Here is a 20,503-nt window from a genome sequence, read left to right as displayed (position 1 = left end):
CTGAGTAAACAAAAAAGAGGAAAATTAATTTCTTTATTATTTGTGGACAATCTTACACAGATTGGCCTAGCGCCAAACTAAGCATTAAACCTTTTACTATGAGTACTAGGCAACAATATATCTACTTATACCGGCTGGTACCTGTAACACAAGCAAATGATTAAAACATAGATTGTACTCCTCAAATGGTGACCATTTAATCAAAAATTTTTAAAATTAGGACAACTTTACACTTCCTATTTTTCATAGAAATTAATTATTATCTTCAATGTACGCCATCCTCTTTCAAATTGATGTCGCTTGTCAGGCCTTTTATTAATAATAACAAAATTCGCAAACATAATGAACTTTAGTTTTTTTTTTTTTTTATTTATATATTTAAATTTACAACTTATGTACTAAACATTTATATTCTCGCCAAACTGTTACGTTTGATGGCGAGATGCGCTCAGTTTTTATACACTATAACCTATTTAACTAATTATACATTTAACGTAGTGTAGTGTGTGTGTTTTAATCAAAACACAAGATATTTTTAAATGTTGCTGAACAAAAATGTTGGTCAGTTTTAGGAGTACAGCCCACACTTTAATTTATTGCTCCTATTACAGGCCCCACCCGGTATAGATAAATAGGTACGTACATACTTAGATATAATATAGTAGATAACATTCATAACTCAAGGAACAAAAATGAAATTAAATACAATTATAACTAATAATCTGAAAGCAAAAGAATCAAAGTGATATCTGCATCAATATATATTAAAGTTTAATTTTTAAAGTATTCACAATAAGTACCTATTTCAAACTGTAGATATATGCTCATTTCAATTTTTTTTTATATTTAACAAATAAAATGTATCAGGTTATTCATTTTACTAAATTGGGAGTATAATAAAGAGTTTAAATTATAAATAAAACCTGTAACTTGATTTATGTTCACACGAATACTCTGAATTCAGATCAAAACTAGGAGCACTAGATGCTGAATGGTGATCTGATACTATGATACTTAGAAACGTGAAATGCAAGGCACACTTACATTCGAAATTATAAATTGTGCTTTACATGTTGATCAAATAATAAATCAGGCAGTTAAAGGAAACATGAAGGCTGGTCAGAACAAACCAATATGAATAAACAACAAAATATCTTTACTAAATTAAATAAAAAAGCTGTTGGCGCGAATGAATGTCTTATTTGCATTTGGTAGGCCAATACGATTTCTAAGTAGTAATGATAATATTACCTGATCTCTGCATAGTTGAAATGCTAGAAAAACTATTTTTACACAAGAAACATAATCGCAAAATACGATTTTTTTATCACTTCACCAAACTGTCAACAGAACAACTCAACCGCCCTTGCTTGTACCGGGTAGAAATTGATTTTTGAAAATTCTTGCCAGATAAAAAAAACTTGGTTAGAGTCTGTGCGGAATGTGCGTAAAGAGTGGAATGTAAATTGGGCTCCATACATTTCACGACTCTTCTCTTTCCGCACAGACTCTACCCAAATTATAAGAAGAAATAAAAAAACTATGGTATTCTCTCGTGAGCCTCAAAAAAGCTACTTGCTATCTTTTTTGTTTACATTCTACTAACAATAATGCTTGAAATGTTGTAAATAAAACAGGAAACAACATGAATCTAGGATATACCTGGATCTGGCATGAGTGGTGGGGGTAACTGACAGAACGGGATAGTCTTATGTATCTTTCAGTACGAGTAGCAGAGAAAGCGGTATTATTGCTTGTCCTTGTCACAGTCTCACTTTTTGTTTGTTCCCCACCTTTTTATTAGTATGGAGAATGGTGGGCAACAAATGAATTCGACCAATCACAGTGTCGCATTTGCGTATGTTTTGTCCCTCACGGAGGCACGCGTATACCACTTCTATGCGATCCTACCTTCTATGGGAAACAATAATATATTTGTCTCCTTACGTTGTCGCCTTGCTTGGTTTAGAAACCGTCCAACTGCATAGTATATTCTTTACTATATTCTTTGGTCCACTGGCGTTCGTCTAAGTAGCTAACACACTATCGCACCGCACCAAGGTCATTGTGGGACGCACCCATAAGTAAGAGGGAGAAAGAGATATCGCTTTCTCCCTCTTACTTATGGGTGCATCCCACAATGACCTTGGTGCGGTGCGATAGTGTGTTAGCTACTTTAGAGTTGGCTTTATCTTTATCTGTGGCGTTATTGGGTGATTTTGGGATAGGTTCTGAAATTGAAAGTTTTCACTCAATTCAACGAAAGGATAAACCAAAACTTGGCAAATTTTTGCGCTTAATGAACATTTTATTTTGTTATCAAGTAATGGAGCAATAATCTTCTAAGTGTAATAACAGGTCACGATAATACTTACTTTATATATGTCACGATAACACTGTAAAGCGGAAATATGTGGGGTTTCAGAACTTATATGACTAGAATAGAGGTTGATTGGGTTGCATATGTGTTGCATTTGGGTTGTCATGTCAAGTTGTCATTTTCAATCAGTGTTTTCAATGGACTTTGGTTTATTGTTGTTTATAATTACAATATAATATCTATGTGGAGTTTTAAGAACTAATTCATGATGAGTTTGATTTTCGCAACCACTAGATTTGTGGCTGTGCAATTTCTACTTAAATACAGGAAGCTACAGCATAACAATGTAGTGCTGCGAAAAAATGTAAGAAACTTGTAGTTTTTGAAGTACCTAGTCAAAATAATTAGAACTTGAACGATTAATTGAAAATAAACTGGTAAATTAACAAGACAACTATTGTTAATGCAAGTTGAATACTGCTTTTGATATTAAACTTAATTTCCTTGGTTTACTTCCATCAGCCACATCAACTAAATTCATACTTGGATAATGTAGGATATTTTGTTTACATTGGTATCTAACGGTTTCAAAGTCTTTTTAGGGTTCCGTACCCAAAGGGTAAAACGGGACCCTATTACTAAGACTTCGCTGTCCGTCCGTCCGTCCGTCCGTCCGTCTGTCACCAGGCTGTATCTCACGAACCGTGATAGCTAGACAGTTGAAATTTTCACAGATGATGTATTTCTGTTGCCGCTATAACAACAAATACTAAAAACAGAATAAAATAAAGATTTAAATGGGGCTCCCATACAACAAACGTGATTTTTGACCAAAGTTAAGCAACGTCGGGAGTGGTCAGTATTTGGATGGGTGACCGTTTTTTTTTTTTGCTTTTTTTTTGTTTTTTTTTTGCATCATGGTACGGAACCCTTCGTGCGCGAGTCCGACTCGCACTTGCCCGGTTTTTTAAATAAATTTCTACGCTTTCTACTGCTGGCCATGTACAGAGTTCTCATCTACTACTTACTGCTTATTGAAAGTGTATTTTTAATATAAAATATTCAAAATCTGTCATTTGCATTTAAACCTTTCGTTTCAGGAGAAAATGCCAATATATGGCTTTCTAAAAAATGTCCCAATGTTAATGGGGGCACTATTCTGGAGGTCACAAGCACAAACCTCAGATCCCAAAAAACCTGCTATTTTTGCGACTCTAGATCACGCTGATCAATTGTTTGAAAATGGACATATAGAGGAATGCTACCAGTATTTAAAAAACTGCAAGGTATGTTCAGCTATCCATTTATTTTTCCAAAGCATTTCAATCATTTGCCCATTTCATAGCTGTGAAACTATCTGCTTTCTACTGTTAAATAAAAGAAAATATTTTTTTTTTTTTCAGAGCAATGATGTAGAAATACAGTGGAGACTTTGCCGGGCGATGTATAATATGGCAAAGGAATCAAAATATGAAAAATCTTATAAAAGGCAATTAATCTCAGAAGCATATCATATTATATCTCGTATACTGGAAGACAATTATGAAAACTATGCTGTACATAAGTGGTATGCATTATTGCTCGATGCAGAAAGCACAGAAATCGGCCTCAAGGAACGGATAAAGCAACTTCAAAATGTGAAGAAACATATGGATGTAAATAATACACTTTTAATCAACAATTATGGAATATGGCATGAGGGGCTGTTCATAAATTACGTCATCTATTTTTGACCCATCATCCAAAAATCATGCTTCGAATGACCCCGTTTCCTCCTGCGTCATGCTACCATCATCCAATGTCCAGACCCCCCCCAATTTGAAATGACGTAAGTTATGTATAGCCCCCTGATGTAATGTAACATTCAAGCTGTTCTAGCATATCAACCTTTTTCTTATTGGTTAGATTTGATTTAATTTTAAGGATGAATTAAATAGTTTTTCATTTCAGATGGCTGTTGTACACAATCCAAATGATGCAACTACTTTATACATGCTAGGAGAATGGTGTTACCAAGTCAGTGAAATGCCCTGGCATCAAAGGAAAATAGCAGAGACCTTCTTTGCATCACCTCCTTATTCTACGTATGAAGAAGCATTGGAATATTTCCTTAAAGCAGAATCAACTCGACCAAGATTCTACAGTTTAAACTTGCTTAGATTGGGGAACTGCTATTTAAAATTGAAAAAAGAAGATCAAGCGAAATATTACTTAAAGCTTGCAGCTAGTTATCCAGCTAAGACAAATGACGATCATCAAGCAAATAAAGAAGCTGCAGAATTACTGAAGCAATTAAAATGATTGTTCACAAGTGAATACGCTAATTCAATGATATATTCTGATAATATGGTCATGGGTCATGGATTAGGAGTTATTATTATAAGTTCACTTGCCACTTTTAATGTACAGTTGACATCAAAGATATGCTTAATTTTTTTTTACATGTAAACATATATTTGACAATAACTGTAACTACTTTGTTTTGTAGACTGTACTCAAAAGTACCAGAAATCTTGAAATATGAGAAGCCCTCTCATTTTTAATGGTTTGCTGGATTTTGCGACGGAATTCATAACTTCAGAATTAATAATTCATTGCTAAATTTTAAATAGGTACCTATATCTATAACACTGTTGCCAAATAGTGTTGCTGAGTTTTGTAATGCTTTGTGTGATCAAGATCAAGTTGATTGGTTCTGCCACCGTCACCTAAATTGACACCATTCAATGCATTCCCAATATTGTTGTTCGTTCAACAAGTGTCGTTTAGACAATTATTTGATTGAGATCTATTGAAATTGATATAAGAAGTGCATCTGGACACTTATGTTGGGCTCAAAATTGCAAGCAAGTTTCCAATAAAGAAAATAAACAAACACTAATTGAGTATTGCATAGGTACACAGAAAAGATGAACAGTGTTTTCTTTTTTCTGTATTACATAAGTGGTACTGGTACATATAAATAAGATATACTTACATGTTAATTATTTTTTTACTTAATTTTTGTAATAAATGATATATTAGATATTAAGTAGTTATTATTTTATTAAATTATTTTACAGCAATATTTGGTAATGCTTAAAAATAAAGTGGTATCCAGACAAGACTGATCAAATCAGTCGATTTGATCAGAAATGAAATTGGCGTCAATCTCCAATTTTAGATTTATGGTGATATTAGAGCCCTCTAAATTGAAAAACCGGGCAAGTGCGAGTCGGACTCGCGCACGAAGGGTTCCGTACCATAATGCAAAAAAAAAAACGAAAAAAAAGCAAAAAAAAAAACGGTCACCCATCCAAGTACTGACCACTCCCGACGTTGCTTAACTTTGGTCAAAAATCACGTTTGTTGTATGGGAGCCCCATTTAAATCTTTATTTTATTCTGTTTTTAGTATTTGTTGTTATAGCGGCAACAGAAATACATCATCTGTGAAAATTTCAACAGTCTAGCTATCACGGTTCGTGAGATACAGCCTGGTGACAGACGGACGGACGGACGGACAGCGAAGTCTTAGTAATAGGGTCCCGTTTTACCCTTTGGGTACGGAACCCTAAAAATACCCCAGAACGAAAATACTGGCCTCACAAATTGCTATTCTTGCGTCCGCACCTCCTGATTCGATCGGGCAATTGAATTAGATTGGCAAAAAATTAACTAATCTGGATACGCTTTAAAGGAAAAGTGTATACTTATAGTTGGTCAAGCAAATCTTGTCAGTAGAAAAAGGAAATTAAAAAAAATGTAGGCACGAGGGGTTATCTTACGTCCCATAGAAAATTTGAATTACGCGCCTTTTTTTATTGACACGATTTGCTTGATCAACTATACCTAAATTCGCTGCTTCGGGCTAAGGGGCTGTCCATAAATTAGGTACATCATCGATTTTTGACCCCTCCCCTCTAAAATCATCCAACAATCATGCTTCGAATCACCCCGTTTCCTCCTATGTCATGCTACCATCATCCGATCTCCAGACCCTCCCTCCCCCCTAATTTGAAATGACGTAATTTATGAATAGCCCCTAACTCGAACCGGTACTCAAACTGGCTACACTAGGAGGGCTGCCATCTTTCGGCCTTAAATGGAAAATGGAAGCGCTTTCTTTTTTTTATGATTCCGAAACGGACGTGAACTTTCGTCGGACAGTTAGCGATGTCGCAGGCAGAGAAAGAAAAGATGCCCGCAATTTGCGAATTCGATTTTCGCGGTTATAGCCCGGGCCCGATAGCTGTTCAAGCAGATCTTTTCAGTAGAAAAAGGCGGCAATATTGAAAAATGTAGGCGCGAAGGGATATGGTCTCATAGAAAATTTGAATTTCGCGCCTTTTTCTACTGACAAGATTTGCTTGACCATCTATATGTCGTAGTGGTCTAAGAGCTAGCCACGGAAATAGGTATGCAATTTATAGAGCAACGAAATCCCTCTAGTTAGTGTGCCATACTATCATTATTAATTAATCCGGGCGCCTGGCAGCTGTTTAGCGGTGGGTGCGGGAATGGTTGGGCAACAAAGGGGTTGTAAAATCAATCGAAGGTGTGCAATTTATAGAGCTCTGATTTTGGTGTGATATAATAGCTAAATATGTATTTAATTCAAATATAACAATGCCAGGCGTTTTAATTGGGGGAAAAGTAGTGCCAGGTGACGTACAAGATTTCGCGAAAAAGTACCAAAATAGGTTTGCAATTTATAGAGCAACGAAATCTTTCTAGTTAGTGTGCAATACTATCATTATTAATTAATCCGGGCGCCTGGCAGCTGTTTAGCGGTGGGTGTGGGAGTGGTTGGGCAACAAAGGGGTTGTAAAATCAATCGAAGGTGTGCAATTTATAGAGCTCTGATTTTGGTGTGATATAATAGCTAAATATGTATTTAATTCAAATATAACAATGCCAGGTGTTTTAATTGGGGGAAAAGTAGTGCCAGGTGACGTACAAGATTCGCGAAAAAGTACCAAAACAGGTTTGCAATTTATAGAGAAACGAAATCTTTCTAGTTAGTGTGCAATACTATCATTATTAATTAATCCGGGCGCCTGGCAGCTGTTTAGCGGTGGGTGTGGGAGTGGTTGGGCAACAAAGGGGTTGTAAAATGAATCGAAGATGTGCAATTTATAGAGCTCTGATTTTGGTGTGATATAATAGCTAAATATGTATTTAATTGAAATATAACAATGCCAGGCGATTTAATTGGGGGAAAACTAGTGCCAGGTGACGTGCAAGATTCGCGAAAAAGTACCAAAATAGGCTTGCAAATTATAGAGAGACGAAATCTTTCTAGTTAGTGTGCCATACCATCATTATTTATGAATCCGGGCGCCTGGCAGCTGTTCAGCGGTGGGTGTGACAGTGTGAAGTTGAGTTTCGAGATAATTTAAAATTTGAATGATTCAAATGCTGTTATCGTTGAAGATTCATCGTATTTTTTTTTTTTATAATATACTCGTAGGAAATGTGGTCACCAGATCACGCTGATTGGAAAGCCAAAGCTTCTTCAGATTAACCTTCATTCAAAAGTTTTCATTTAATTCGAGTTGAAGAGTTCCGCATTACCAACTCTTCTATACTATAATTATTGGTCACACGAAGTCATGCAAGTCAAGTTACATGACATACGTGTGATCAGACATGGCACGTATTACTTTACAAATAAGTTTCTTGACATATTTTCTCTGCATTTGAAAAACAATTGTACCTGAATTGTACCTTCGTCGAATTCAAATTTGTCAACAATTTTAAAGATGATTTAGACTGGTTATCCGTAACACATCTAAAGAACTCAAGTTGCGGAGCGTTGGGCGTGACACGGCAGCGCGGTCGACGCGGGCGGCCCGAGCGGCGCGAGGCCAGTTGCTCTTTGTCGTCGCCTGGCGGGGTGATCGACTGAATATTTGCGCCTGTATTTTTGCACACACGATTTTGAAGGTCCACTCTAATGAAAAAGTAAAGGCCCAGACCTCTATAAATGAGACAACTTTGGCACTTTTTTCCGCACCTTGTACGTCACCTGGCACTAGTTTTCCCCCAATTAAAACGCCTGGCAGTGTTATGTTCGAATTAAATACATAATTAGCTATTATACCACATCAAACTCAGAGCTCTATAAATTGCACACCTTCAATTGATTTTACAACCCCTTTGTTGCCCATCCACTCCCGCACCCACCGCTGAATAGCTGCCAGGCGCCCGGATTGATTAATAATGATAGTATGGCACACTAACTAGATGGATTTCGTCGCTCTATAAATTGCATACCTATTCCCGTGGCTAGCTCTCCCTCTATAGTCAGATCGTATAATCCGCCGTATTACATTACGGCTAGCCGTTTTCAAAAACGGGCGTTTTGAAATGCGGCGGTTTGACGATTAGCCGGATTGTCATTGCGATACGTTCTTCAATAAGACGGCCTACGTTTAGCCGCATCGTACTACTATTTAGATTGTAGAGTGACCAGTTCTTTCGGTCGCCTACGTAACCGGAGTTTGACAATGTTTGCAATTTAATTTATTTTTACCATGGTCCCACCGCACTACATGTTTCTTTTCCAAAACATTTCCTTCACAACTTTAATAGACGGAGCCCCGCTTTGCGGGGCTCCTATTTCTGGGCGGTTTGTCCTTCGGGCATCTGAAGCTACCTAACGAACCTAACCTACTTACCTACCTACACTTTTTTCCCCAAAGTGTAATGTTTTCACGGACGTCTCACTAAATTAATAGGTAGGTAGGTTAGGTTCGTTAGGTAGCTTCAGATGCCCGAAGGGCAAACCGCTCAGAAATAGGAGCTCCGCGAAGCAGGGCTCCGTCTAGTTAAGTTGCGAAGGAAATGTTTTTTGAAAAGAAACAGTCCGACGATCTCCAGATTTGATGGACATCCCAGCGTTTTTCATAGTTTGTTGTTGTTTGTCAGGCAGCGCCACGAGTGTTAAAAATGGGAACTAAAAACTGTCAAAGCGGCGGCTAATGACTCGCTGTATTACATACATTACGGCTAGCCCATGGTTACCCGTGTTGAAGAACGTATGGCACCGAATACATTCCGGCGGATTCTCATTCAGCCGCATTCAATCCGGCTAATCGTTGAACCGCCGCATTTCAAAACGCCCCTGTTTTTGAATACGGTTAGCCGTAATGTAATACGGCGAATTATACGATTCGCGGCTTCGCGCACGAGTGTGGAGCGGGCTTAAGAAGTATATGACGCCATATGTTCCATTTGTTGAAACGTAACCATCGGATTTTGGCTTTTTTTAGTTTTATGTTGGTTGCCTTGCTTTTACCTCACTAGCCCAGCGCTATTACGTATGATATTGAATTCGTTCATATCACATTTAGAATGCTATCTGTGGTATCAGCCGTTTAGTTCGATTTGCGAATTTCGTTAAAAAAAAACATATGTATTACAAGTTAGCTGCAGTGGCGAGAAACTCTCTTACTACGAACAAACGTATAGCAAAGATATTTGTCACAATTAGTTCAGCGGCGTGGCATTGGCGGCAGCACTGTTGAAATGCCAACTTGACATTATGCGTATACGAGCGGCAACCATTTTGAAATACAAAATTGACATAATTCGTGTGCAAATTTTGCAAAATAATAACAGTTTTCTAAAGTTGAGTTTGCTTCTCCTGAGTTTTGTGGTGACTTGAAACAGAAACCCGTACTGTTGTAAAATAGTACAATGGCCGGCAAAAACCGATATTGTGAAATATGCGGTGTCTGAGAAATCACTCGAGGAGGATTCTTTGCCAGATTTCTCAAGGATGAACAGCGGTAAGTCTACAAGTTCCGAAATACTACCAGGGAACAAATCAAATTATTTTATTAAACATTTTGATTTATCAGCCGCGTAACAAGCTAAAGACCGACCGAGACGCCGGTTCGAATCCGGTCTCCGCCACTCCGTAATAGGAGGAACAAGCACGTATTGCTCGCCCTAAATGTTATTTATTTATTTATTTAATAAAATACAGAGGTATTCTTAAAAATAGTCATAGCCCAGCAAAACTCAACAATGAGTTTGACTGTGGGGTCATCAGTCTCTAGTTATCAAAGTTGTTGGTGAAATACTTCCCAGTGCCCAGGCATTCAAAGATGACGTCTATTTCAATTTATAAATTCCTAAAAATATTATTTGCTACTTATGCGGTGTATTATTTGAATTTGCTATGTTTGCTACCTGTAAGTCTCTTCTAATAGTTAGGGCACAGGGTACTTATTAGACCGACACAACCCACGTTGTTTATCATCATCGAATCTCTATAATCTCCATTTCTTTTTCAAATATGACCTTTTATTACTATAAAAGCTTACGTGTTATTCAATTTCATATTTTAGCTATCTGAAAGTAGTCCTGCATGAACCCAAATGTCGCAATCACTTTAAAGCACATACTTACTACTACTATCTTCCTCTTATGTTTGCAATACTTATTGATTTAATTTGCATCATTTGTGTCCCTCAATATTATGTTTACAGTACACAATGAAAAGGTAGCCAAAACCACTTTGCTTACAGGTGTATAACTTGGGTTAGACAAGCTAGACTGGAAAAGAAGATCTCGTTCATTTACCCATAGAAAAGTTGCAGGAGATTCGTCACGTTTGTGGCGATCATTTTGAACGGAGAGACTTTGGCAAGACAGGAAAATACGCTACATGTCGAGCCATGCTCAATTGCTCAGTGTAGAGTTTCGTAGTTACGATTCTGTCAAAATAGGCCAAACGGGGGATATTCGTAAGTATCATGTAGGTACATTATAAATTACAGGGAGTACCTATTTGCAGCGCTTTGTACGTCTTTTTACTAAGAAAAAGGAGATTTTTAGCAATAACTCAAAAACGACTGGACCGATCATGTTTGCTATAGTTTTCATTGAAATTATTTATTAAGCTTTTGTTTCACGATTTTTGTCATACTTTTTGGACCCATGGTTCAAAAGTTAGAGGGGTGCACATTTTTTTTTTCTTTTGGAGCGATTATTTCCGAAAAATTAACTATATCAAAAAAGGGTCTCCTTATTCGTTTTGAAAGACCTATCCAACGGTACCCCACGCTATTGGAACAAAAAAAAATTTTTATAGTTTTTATTTTATTGTTGCCGCAAATGCATGATATATGTACCCATGCCAAATTGCAGCTTTCTAACACTAACGATCACGGAGCAAAGCCTCGGACAGACAGACATGGCGAAACTATAAGGGTTTCTAGCTAGGTGACTACAAAACCCTAAAAAGAGCCTGTTCAAAGTTAAATCTTTCCGCACCTCCACTGTCGGAATACCAATTATTATGAGAATTTCCTCAACATGCTGCAAGTAGACAAGGTAACTTTCTATTAGCCATAATTAGTAATTACTTAATTAGCCTTAGTTGTAGCCCACTAAGGGCCACTTGCACCATTCACTAACCCGGGGTTAACTGATTCAACCTAGAGTAGCCATGGTTACCAGTACAATTTGACACTAGGTTAATGGTTTAACCGGTTAACCCCGGGTTAGTGGTATGGTGCAAGTGGCACTAAGTGATTAGGTAAATAATAAACATTTTATCGTAGGTAAGTTTAAAACAGTCCAGCACAGCAACAGATACATTTTAAATTATAAAGATGAAGTTATCCCTTCATCCAGCTAACCCCAAACAAACTTTGAACCAAGACCTAATATTATAATTTAAAAAACCGGCCAAGTGCAAGTCGGACTCGCGCACGTAGGGTTCCGTGCCCATATGCAAAAAACGGCAAAAAAATCACGTTTGTTATATCGGAGCCCCACTAAATATTTATTTTATTTTGTTTTTAGTATTCCTTGTTATAGCGGCAACAGAAATACTTACATTATCTTTGAAAATTTCAACTGTATATGTGACATTATCTATGAAAAGGGACCTTATTGTCGATGGCGCTTACGCCATTATCAACGATGCCCCGATATAAATACAATGCCGCGCGATGCTGTGCGTCGTAAGCGCCATCGACAATAAGGTCCCTTTTCATAGATAATGCCCCATATAGCTAGCTATCACGGTTCATGAGTTACAGCCTGGTGATAGACTGACAGACAGACGGACGGACAGCGGAGTCTTAGTAATATTAGGGTCCCGCTTTTACCCTTTGGGTACGGAACCCTAAAACATGTATAAACGGCATACACTACCTACCTTCTAAGGAGGAGGAATTTTACTGAATAAGTACCTAATATAGGTACTGTAAACAATTTGTCATATAATTGGGTGTTTGTGAGGTTGGATCATAATATCGTACTTTTCCGTACATGTATTGGTGCGGGCAAGACGCACGATGACTAAATTTAACAATGAATGCATAATGATGATTAAAATAAATTATTATTCTGATTTCAGTGTATGTTCGAATTGGCCTGTTTTTGTGCACATCACGGTTATTCCAGTCCAGAGTAGGTACTTACAGCTATTTCATTATTTTTAATTACTTATTAGTATTACCTACCTTTTTTTTATGGAAACAATGTCCATCTAACAAGAAACTTCAATCAATAGGTACTAAGTATGCTATGCTATGAGAGATTGAATTGAAGGTACTTATTTCAATTTCAACAACAGTATTCTTATGACATTATTCATAAACGCTTTTAAGCCCTTGATAATCGATTATCTTTATCCGTCATTTTGTCATTTGTGTTTGTTAGAAAGGGACAAATTTAACTAAGGTAGATGCTAAGTTTTATGAATAAGTGGTTTAATATATAAGTCAGTACGTCTTTCCCATAAGGGCACACGGGGCTCGTGCCCAGGGCCCCCATCCTCAGGGGGCCCCGAAAGACAGACAGTAACAGTAGGTATATTTGATTACCCATAAAAAATAGATCATCTAAAAATATTAACATAATTTTTCACCAGAATTTTAAATTTCAGCTGCAAACCAGATCCATGCATCTTTACATGCCAGACCATCGACATCGAACAGTGAAGGTAAATGGTAATTATTCTAGCGGCTCGATTCGGAAAATGAATTAGATTTCTACTAGACTTCAACAAGTTACGATACGGATAATTTAAAGATATTTGTAAGATAGATATGTCAAATTTGACGTTTCCGCGATTCTGGAGGTCCTCTTGAACGATATCGACAAGTTATGAATTAGATATCCAAGTCACATCTAGTCGATATCTAATGTAGATCTAGTTGATCTCTAAATCGTCTCAAGATCTTGTGATTATCTCGAAATCCGAATAGGCCTGTAGTTATCTTTAATAGTATTTTCACACAGACTTCAGAGGGCCTACCGCGAACCACGTTCGACGTGTTGCCTCTCTGTCGCACTTGTAAATTCGTACGTATGTGCGACAGAGAAGTAACACGGCGAACGTGTTTCGCGATAGGCCCTCAGTTTACCCACGTTTCTCTTCGAATTGGTTAGTCCGAATTGTGATCGTTTTCAGGGTTCCGTCCGTAGCCAAAATGGCAAAAATGAAACCGTTATAGTTTCGTCATGTCCGTCGGTCAGTCCGTCCGTCCGTAGATCACAGCCATTTTACTCAAGAACTATAAGATATAAGGATATTAAAATAAACATAGGCTTTTCTATATAAGTTATATAGGAGGCAAACGAGGACACGAATCACCTTATGGTAAATAAGCGATTACCGTCGCACATGGAAAGTCCATGAAGATCTTTTTTTTTCTAGATAAATTGCCGCTCCCAACCGCGTTATTGCGGTGCACGGCGTATGGAGTTACCTAATAGTACTTAATCTAAAAATGTTAACTTAAGGCAGAAGTACTAGTGCTCGACGCTGCACTAGTATTCGACATGGGCACTTTATGCGAAAGTGACAAAGATTAAATTTGAATACAGAAAAATCTTCGCCGTTCAAATTTAACCTATATTATTTTGACATAAAGTGCCCATGTCGAATACTAGTGCAGCGTCAAGCACTAGTACTTCTACCTTATTTCTTTTAACATAATTTAAATTTCAGCTGCAAACCAGATTCAGATCAGATCTACACATGCCAGAGAGTACCTCTGTCAACATCAAACAGTGAAAATGGTAATTATGCTAGTTTTGCTTTTCGGTATAAGTATTTTAGTTTTCACACAGATCTCAAGTAGTTTATCCACGTTCCTCTTCGAAACCGATAGTCCGATTTGTGAACGTTTTTAGGGTTCCGTAGCCAAAATAGCAAAAAAAGAAACACTTATACAGTAATTTTACTCCAAAACTATAAGATTGTGTTTTTTATATGTACCTACTTATATGATATAGGAGGCAAACGAGCACACGAATCACCTGATGATAAAGATTACCGTCGCCCATGGATACCCGCAACATTACAGTCGCAACACCGTAGGGGTTGTAATCTCGATGCTGGCCTCTTTTCTTGAAGGTTTGAAGGTCGAAACGGACCGGAAATACCGCACGCGGCAGTTCATTCGACAGTTTGTCTGTGCGAGGTAGGAAGTTTCTGGAGAAACTCATACTTGAGGACTGCCAGCCGTCCATTAATGGACGTTAATTAAGTGGTGTTGATGTACTTTATGCTTCGGTACGTAGTTTAAAATACACTCCATGGGTAGGTAAATAAATAAATAATAAATATTAGGAGACATCTTACACCAGATCAACCTAGCCCAAAACTAAGCAAAGCTTGTACAGTCAACGGTAAAAATATGGGTGTACAAATCATCTCAAAAATATGTCCCATAACTCTTATGTCAGTGAATTAAGAACTATGGGACATATTTTTGAGTAAGTTGTCTACACCCATATTTTTACCGTTGACTGTACTATGGGTGCTAGGCGACGATATACATTACATACTTATACAGATAAATACATACTTATATACATAGAAAACACCCATGACTCAGGAACAAATATTTGTGTTCATCATACAATGCCCTTACCGGGATCCGATCGGTTTCACAGGCAGGGTCACACTACTTACTAGGCCAGACCGGTCGTCGTCGTATGAAACTAACATTGTTTTTTTCTTGAGAAATATCAACATAAGCACATCATTCGATAGGTCTTCAAAATTACTATTAAGCAAGTTAAGGTTTTAAGCCACATTTTTGTTAAGCTCGAGTACCTACTGATGATGGGATCCATGAGGAATCGAGGGTACTCCTCAAATCTTTAATTAAAGGCATACATATAGGGATTTTTGAGTTTTTATCAACAAATCAAGCATTTACATTGAAAAAAGTGACAATTGATGAAGTAGAACTGCTGATGATGGTCAAGAACGGAACTCTTCAACGATGCATAGCTCACGTTTTTAATCCACATTTATGTCAAGCTCGAGTTCTGAACATGGGATCCATGAGGAATCGAGAGACCTCCTCAAATTTTAAAGGCATACGTACAGAGATTTATGTATTTTAATCAGAAAATCAAGCATTTACATTAAAAACTGTCACATTTGATGAAGTGGAACTGCTGATGATTATCAGAACAGAAGTCTTCAACGACGCATAGTACACATTTGGCGATTTCGATTTTGTGGGTTAGGTTAGGTAGGATAAAACTGTGACCCTTAGAGAAACGAAATCATCATTATATCATCATCATCATCATCTTCCTCGCGTTGTCCCGGAATTTTGCCACGGCTCATGGGAGCCTGGGGTCCGCTTGGCAACTAATCCCAAGAATTGGCGTAGGTACTAGTTTTTACGAAAGCGACTGCCATTTGATCTTCCAACTCAGAGGGTAAACGAGGCCTTATTGGGATTAGTTCGGATTCCTCACGATTTTTTCCTTCACCTAAAAGCGACTGGTCAATATCAAATGATATTTCGTACATAAGTTCCGAAAAACTCATTGGTAGGTACGAGCCGAGTTTGAACCCGCGAACCTCCGGATTGCAAGTCGCACGCTCTTACCGCTAGGCGACTAGCGCTTCTTAGAGAAACGAAATGCTACTATAAAAGTGGGTAAGGTTAATATTAGGTTAGGTAAGAACTGCGACCCTTACAGAAACGAAATGCTACTAGAAAAAGGTGACGAAGTGGATTACTATATATGGTGATCAGTTAAATGCCAGCCAATAATTTACATATATGGCATTTCAGACTGTTTTGAGAAGTCGGTTTTTTTCTATTAAATATTATTTTTGGCATAGGTACATTTATCTCAACTTAGTAGGTTATTCAGTGGAAGTTTTATCAAAACCGGTTTATCCATAACGTTCTATGTACGTGTACGTATTAGTATGATAATCTCGCTTATTGATAGGTACGAACTACGAGTGTGGTATCATTGGGAATTAAGAAACGGGGCAAAAAATCTTAAAGTTCATACCCCATGCAAGTTTCATCGAAACCGGTTAAATGTGTGCGTCCGCTTAAAGATTTATACGGAGATGGTCTTCGCATGCTCTTTAATAGTTTACTTGAGGATTCTTTACCTACTAGGTATTCGGTAGTATGCGAGATTTGCTCTCACGCGGACGCCGATATGCATGTCTTCAAGCAGGTCATTAGTATCAGCTATTACTAGGTAAAACATAGATCGGTATAAAACAGATAAGAAGTTCAAAGTAAGGTATTTAAACGGTCTAAGTCTTACCTGCTTGGTTAACAGCTAACTACGACTGACAAATAAAAATAAGTGAAGGTACTAACTATTAATGTTTTATGTTGGTACCTATGTTTGTAATTTATTTTTAAAACTTATTTTAACGTGTGAAATGTTCCAGCACAAACTTCAGCTACCTACTGCATCTACGAGTACAGGCCAAGCTTGTCTGAAATCTGGAATAAGCATTCGACCGGAAAAAGGTAAGCGTAGAATTGAGAAAAAAAATGTTATTGGCTCAATTAATGCTATTGCCTATTGAGCATGCGACTTGTCCACCGAACAAGAAATGGTTATGGTTCAAAACCATACATTAGACCAGACAAGTAGAGTCCGTATAAGTGAAGCCTGCAGTGAAGTATGTAATTTAAGTACAAAGGTATTTAATTTATAGGACTTGACCGATTATAAGGTTATTTACTATAAGGGCCAGGTGTTCAAAATGATCTTAACGCGACTTGTATTGTTAAGAGAATAAGTGCGTATCAAGATGGTATCAAGGTAATTTTGAACACCTCGTCCGCTTAGCAACATCTGCTGCTGACGTGGGAGTATCAAAAAAACTCTACCTATGTTGACGAGCTCTTATTTATCACTAACTTACATTCCATGCTTGATACGTTCACGACAGCACGGTCATGGTATGATACTGCATGGATGGGTAGAGCATTTACGTATTTTTAGTTACTCGCGCGACGGGTTTCCGAAAGCTTCATCATCATCATATCCATCATATCAGCCGAAAGACGTCCACTGATGGCCAAAGAACTCCCTCAACGATCTCCACAGCGGCCGGTCACGCGCCGACCCCATACAACTCCATCTTGTAGAGGGCCTTCCCACGCTGCGTCTTCCGGTCCGTGGTTTCTAGAGCTTATAGGTCTCCATTTTTAAGTAGGTAGGTACTAATACTACTAATAAAGAGGCGAGCAGCTAGTACCTCTATAATTATGCGGATTATTTGATTTCAGCGTCAATACCAGCGAAACGCCCCCGCTTTGCTGACAAACAACCTGGCGGGTCTAGGGATACTCTAGTTCTTGCTTCTGATAATCGAAAAACGCAGCGAGCAAATCAAAAGACTAGGTAAGTGAATATGGTATTGTTACTCGTATTAAAAAAATATGTTTATCTCTCAGCAGTTTGAAAATTAATTCCAAAGTTATTGGTTAATATTTACGCACAGCATATTATTATCTCATCTTCGTTTTAAAGGATGTAGGTATACGGCGGAATAGTACCAAATAATACTTTTTAATCTCTGTCTGCATACATACCATTGCTTAAAACAAGCCTAATTTCATCCACTTGGTAAAATGTTCTCATACATGTTTTAATTTTTGCGCGGATGTACTTATGTTTGCATTGTACGAATGCATTTAAGAGACCAAAGATTTCTACGGAGTTACATTTAAATTAATTTTACTTGTTACAGATTACAATACAACGAAGAAAGAATTGCTGAAGAAGCTCATGAAAGTGAAATCGAGTTTACTTTATTAAGAATCTGCCTAATAGGTAGCTTAGGACTTTAACCAAATAAATTGTTTTTTAAATCCATCTTTAAAACATGGTATCTAAGAGAATTTTAAATAGAGAGTTACTGTCATGGTAAATTATGTAAGTAGCTACAGTACTCTACATTTACTGCCATCTTTCGACAGAAGATTAAACCTGTTAGAACGCCATTTGACTTTGATCATTATTCTTTCACTGATATCACAGAATAAGTAATAGTATTTGATATGTGTAAACTTGTTAAATATTAATATTAACACCATCTACTCGAATGTAGGCCAAAGGTATGGTGCAATCTTTTCTAGCGATGGCGCCATAACCTTTGGCCTACAGTCGAGTAGATGGCGTTAATTTCAATATGTAACAAATTTACACATATCAGTGAAAGAATAAAAGGGCTCATTTAGTCAATGCGAGAACTCGCATGCGAGTTTCATTACATTGCGGTTTTCGATCGGTCGGTTGAATTGGACTTAACCAACAGTCCGCAATGTAGCTAAAATCGCATACGCTTCGCGCGCCGTCTTAATCAGCCTTATGGATCAAAGTCAAATGGCGTTCTAACAGTTTTAATTTTCTGTCGAAAGATATTGGCAGTAAATTTACAGTGGCTACATAATTTACTTTGACAATCCGCCTCTAATACACTCTATTTTCATTGATGGTATCAATGCACACTATATTTAGTACAGACTATGTAACTATGTTTGTACGGGTCAAATCTTGCAAGTTAAATTTGACCCACTTCCCGACTTCCTATGAAGCTGGAAATTTGTATACATAAGTAAGGCGAGACAGGAGGTGGCCATAGGAACTCTGTGATAAAACAACGAAACCTAATTGTGTTTGGGGTTTATAGAATTGTCTCGATGAGTATTAGTTGCCCGTGGAATAAAAGTACAGTCAGCGATAAAAACTTGTACTAAATTTTTTTTTTGCCATAAACTTATTATTTTGGTTAAAGTTAGATCTATGGGTTCGTTTTGGTAGGGTCTTAACTGAATGAGTTTTATTTTATGCGTATTAACTTGGAGATTGTGATTCTGTAGCCATTCTGCGTCAGGGGTTAATGAGGATCAGCTCATAGCGTTATAATTAACACACACACTATCACACACAGCCCACAGCTGATACGGCTTAAAGTTATAGCTAGGTATATATAATTTCGACTGTTGAGTTGAGTGTGTGACGGTAATTCAGTTAGTTCCTACTTCCTTTTTACAGTTATATTTGTGTTTACCTTATCCTATTTAAATATATTAATTCTAAGATTAGTTTTTGAAAAATCTTTAGACAAACATGTTAGATTTTGTAACGAGTACAGTGTATCCGTTTGTAAATTCTACCAGAATATATTTTGTACAGTTCAGTGTTTAAAAACATAGGTACAGCATATTTGTACATTCAGTATTCAAATTGTGCAATAAGAACAAATATGTAATATGTATATATATATATACCATATATTCAGTCTGGCCATTAATTCAGCTATTCATAGTCTCACGTTCATACTGCATGTTTGGTACCTGGACGACGGCACCATCAGCGGAGACTCAAAAACGGTCCTGGCAGACTTATCCCTCCTCTTCAGTCGGTCCCTCAATACTGAGGATCGTGACATCATATCCTTCTGTTGAAGACCAGGTTCCTTCATAGGGTTCTGTTCCCCGCCAAGCGCATGGCCTCGTGCAGTTTTAATAGCATATAGGTGCCGTAATTTGAGCACACCAATCTAGTAGGAGGAGGGCCCTGAGGTGTCGTGCCTTCAACTTTTCCCGTTATTGTTACTCTTTTACTATTAACTTAGACAAATGTGAATTGTACATTTTCGAAAACTTAGAACCCTCTTTAGCAGCCCAGGTACTTCAAAGTTTTTCGAGTTTAGCCCCAAACATTAAAATCTTATCAAAGGATAATCTCCACCTTCTCGGCTCCCTCATTTTCGATGAAGCTATTCCGTCTGTTTTGGCCAAATCGATTTCTAAATTTTATGTTAATTCAGATCGTTTAGTCAAAATTAGTAGCCATTCGGCCTTATTTATTTTAAAATGTTGTTTGTTGGTTCCCAAATTTACGTACTTGCTCCATTGCTGCCCTATCTGGAAAG

General features: G+C 37.5%; 2 protein-coding genes across 2 annotated transcripts in view; one reads left to right on the top strand and one right to left on the bottom strand.

Annotated features, from left to right (window-relative positions):
- LOC134789988 (phospholipid scramblase 2) overlaps window positions 1-20,503 on the bottom strand; it is a 412,262-nt gene that overhangs the window by 364,764 nt on the left and 26,995 nt on the right. The window lies entirely within an intron of this gene.
- LOC134789513 (regulator of microtubule dynamics protein 1-like) lies at window positions 2,509-4,732 on the top strand. The gene is made up of 4 exons (XM_063760091.1): window positions 2,509-2,684; window positions 3,421-3,606; window positions 3,724-3,975; window positions 4,271-4,732. Exons 1-4 carry the CDS (start codon window positions 2,586-2,588, stop codon window positions 4,619-4,621), a joined length of 888 nt encoding a protein of 295 aa, XP_063616161.1. The 5' UTR covers window positions 2,509-2,585; the 3' UTR covers window positions 4,622-4,732.

Source organism: Cydia splendana, chromosome 4 (genome assembly GCF_910591565.1).
Source record: "Cydia splendana chromosome 4, ilCydSple1.2, whole genome shotgun sequence".
Taxonomy (NCBI): Eukaryota; Metazoa; Arthropoda; class Insecta; order Lepidoptera; family Tortricidae; genus Cydia; species Cydia splendana.
Note: the sequence above shows the minus strand (reverse complement) of the source record. Positions and strands in the feature narration are given on the sequence as shown.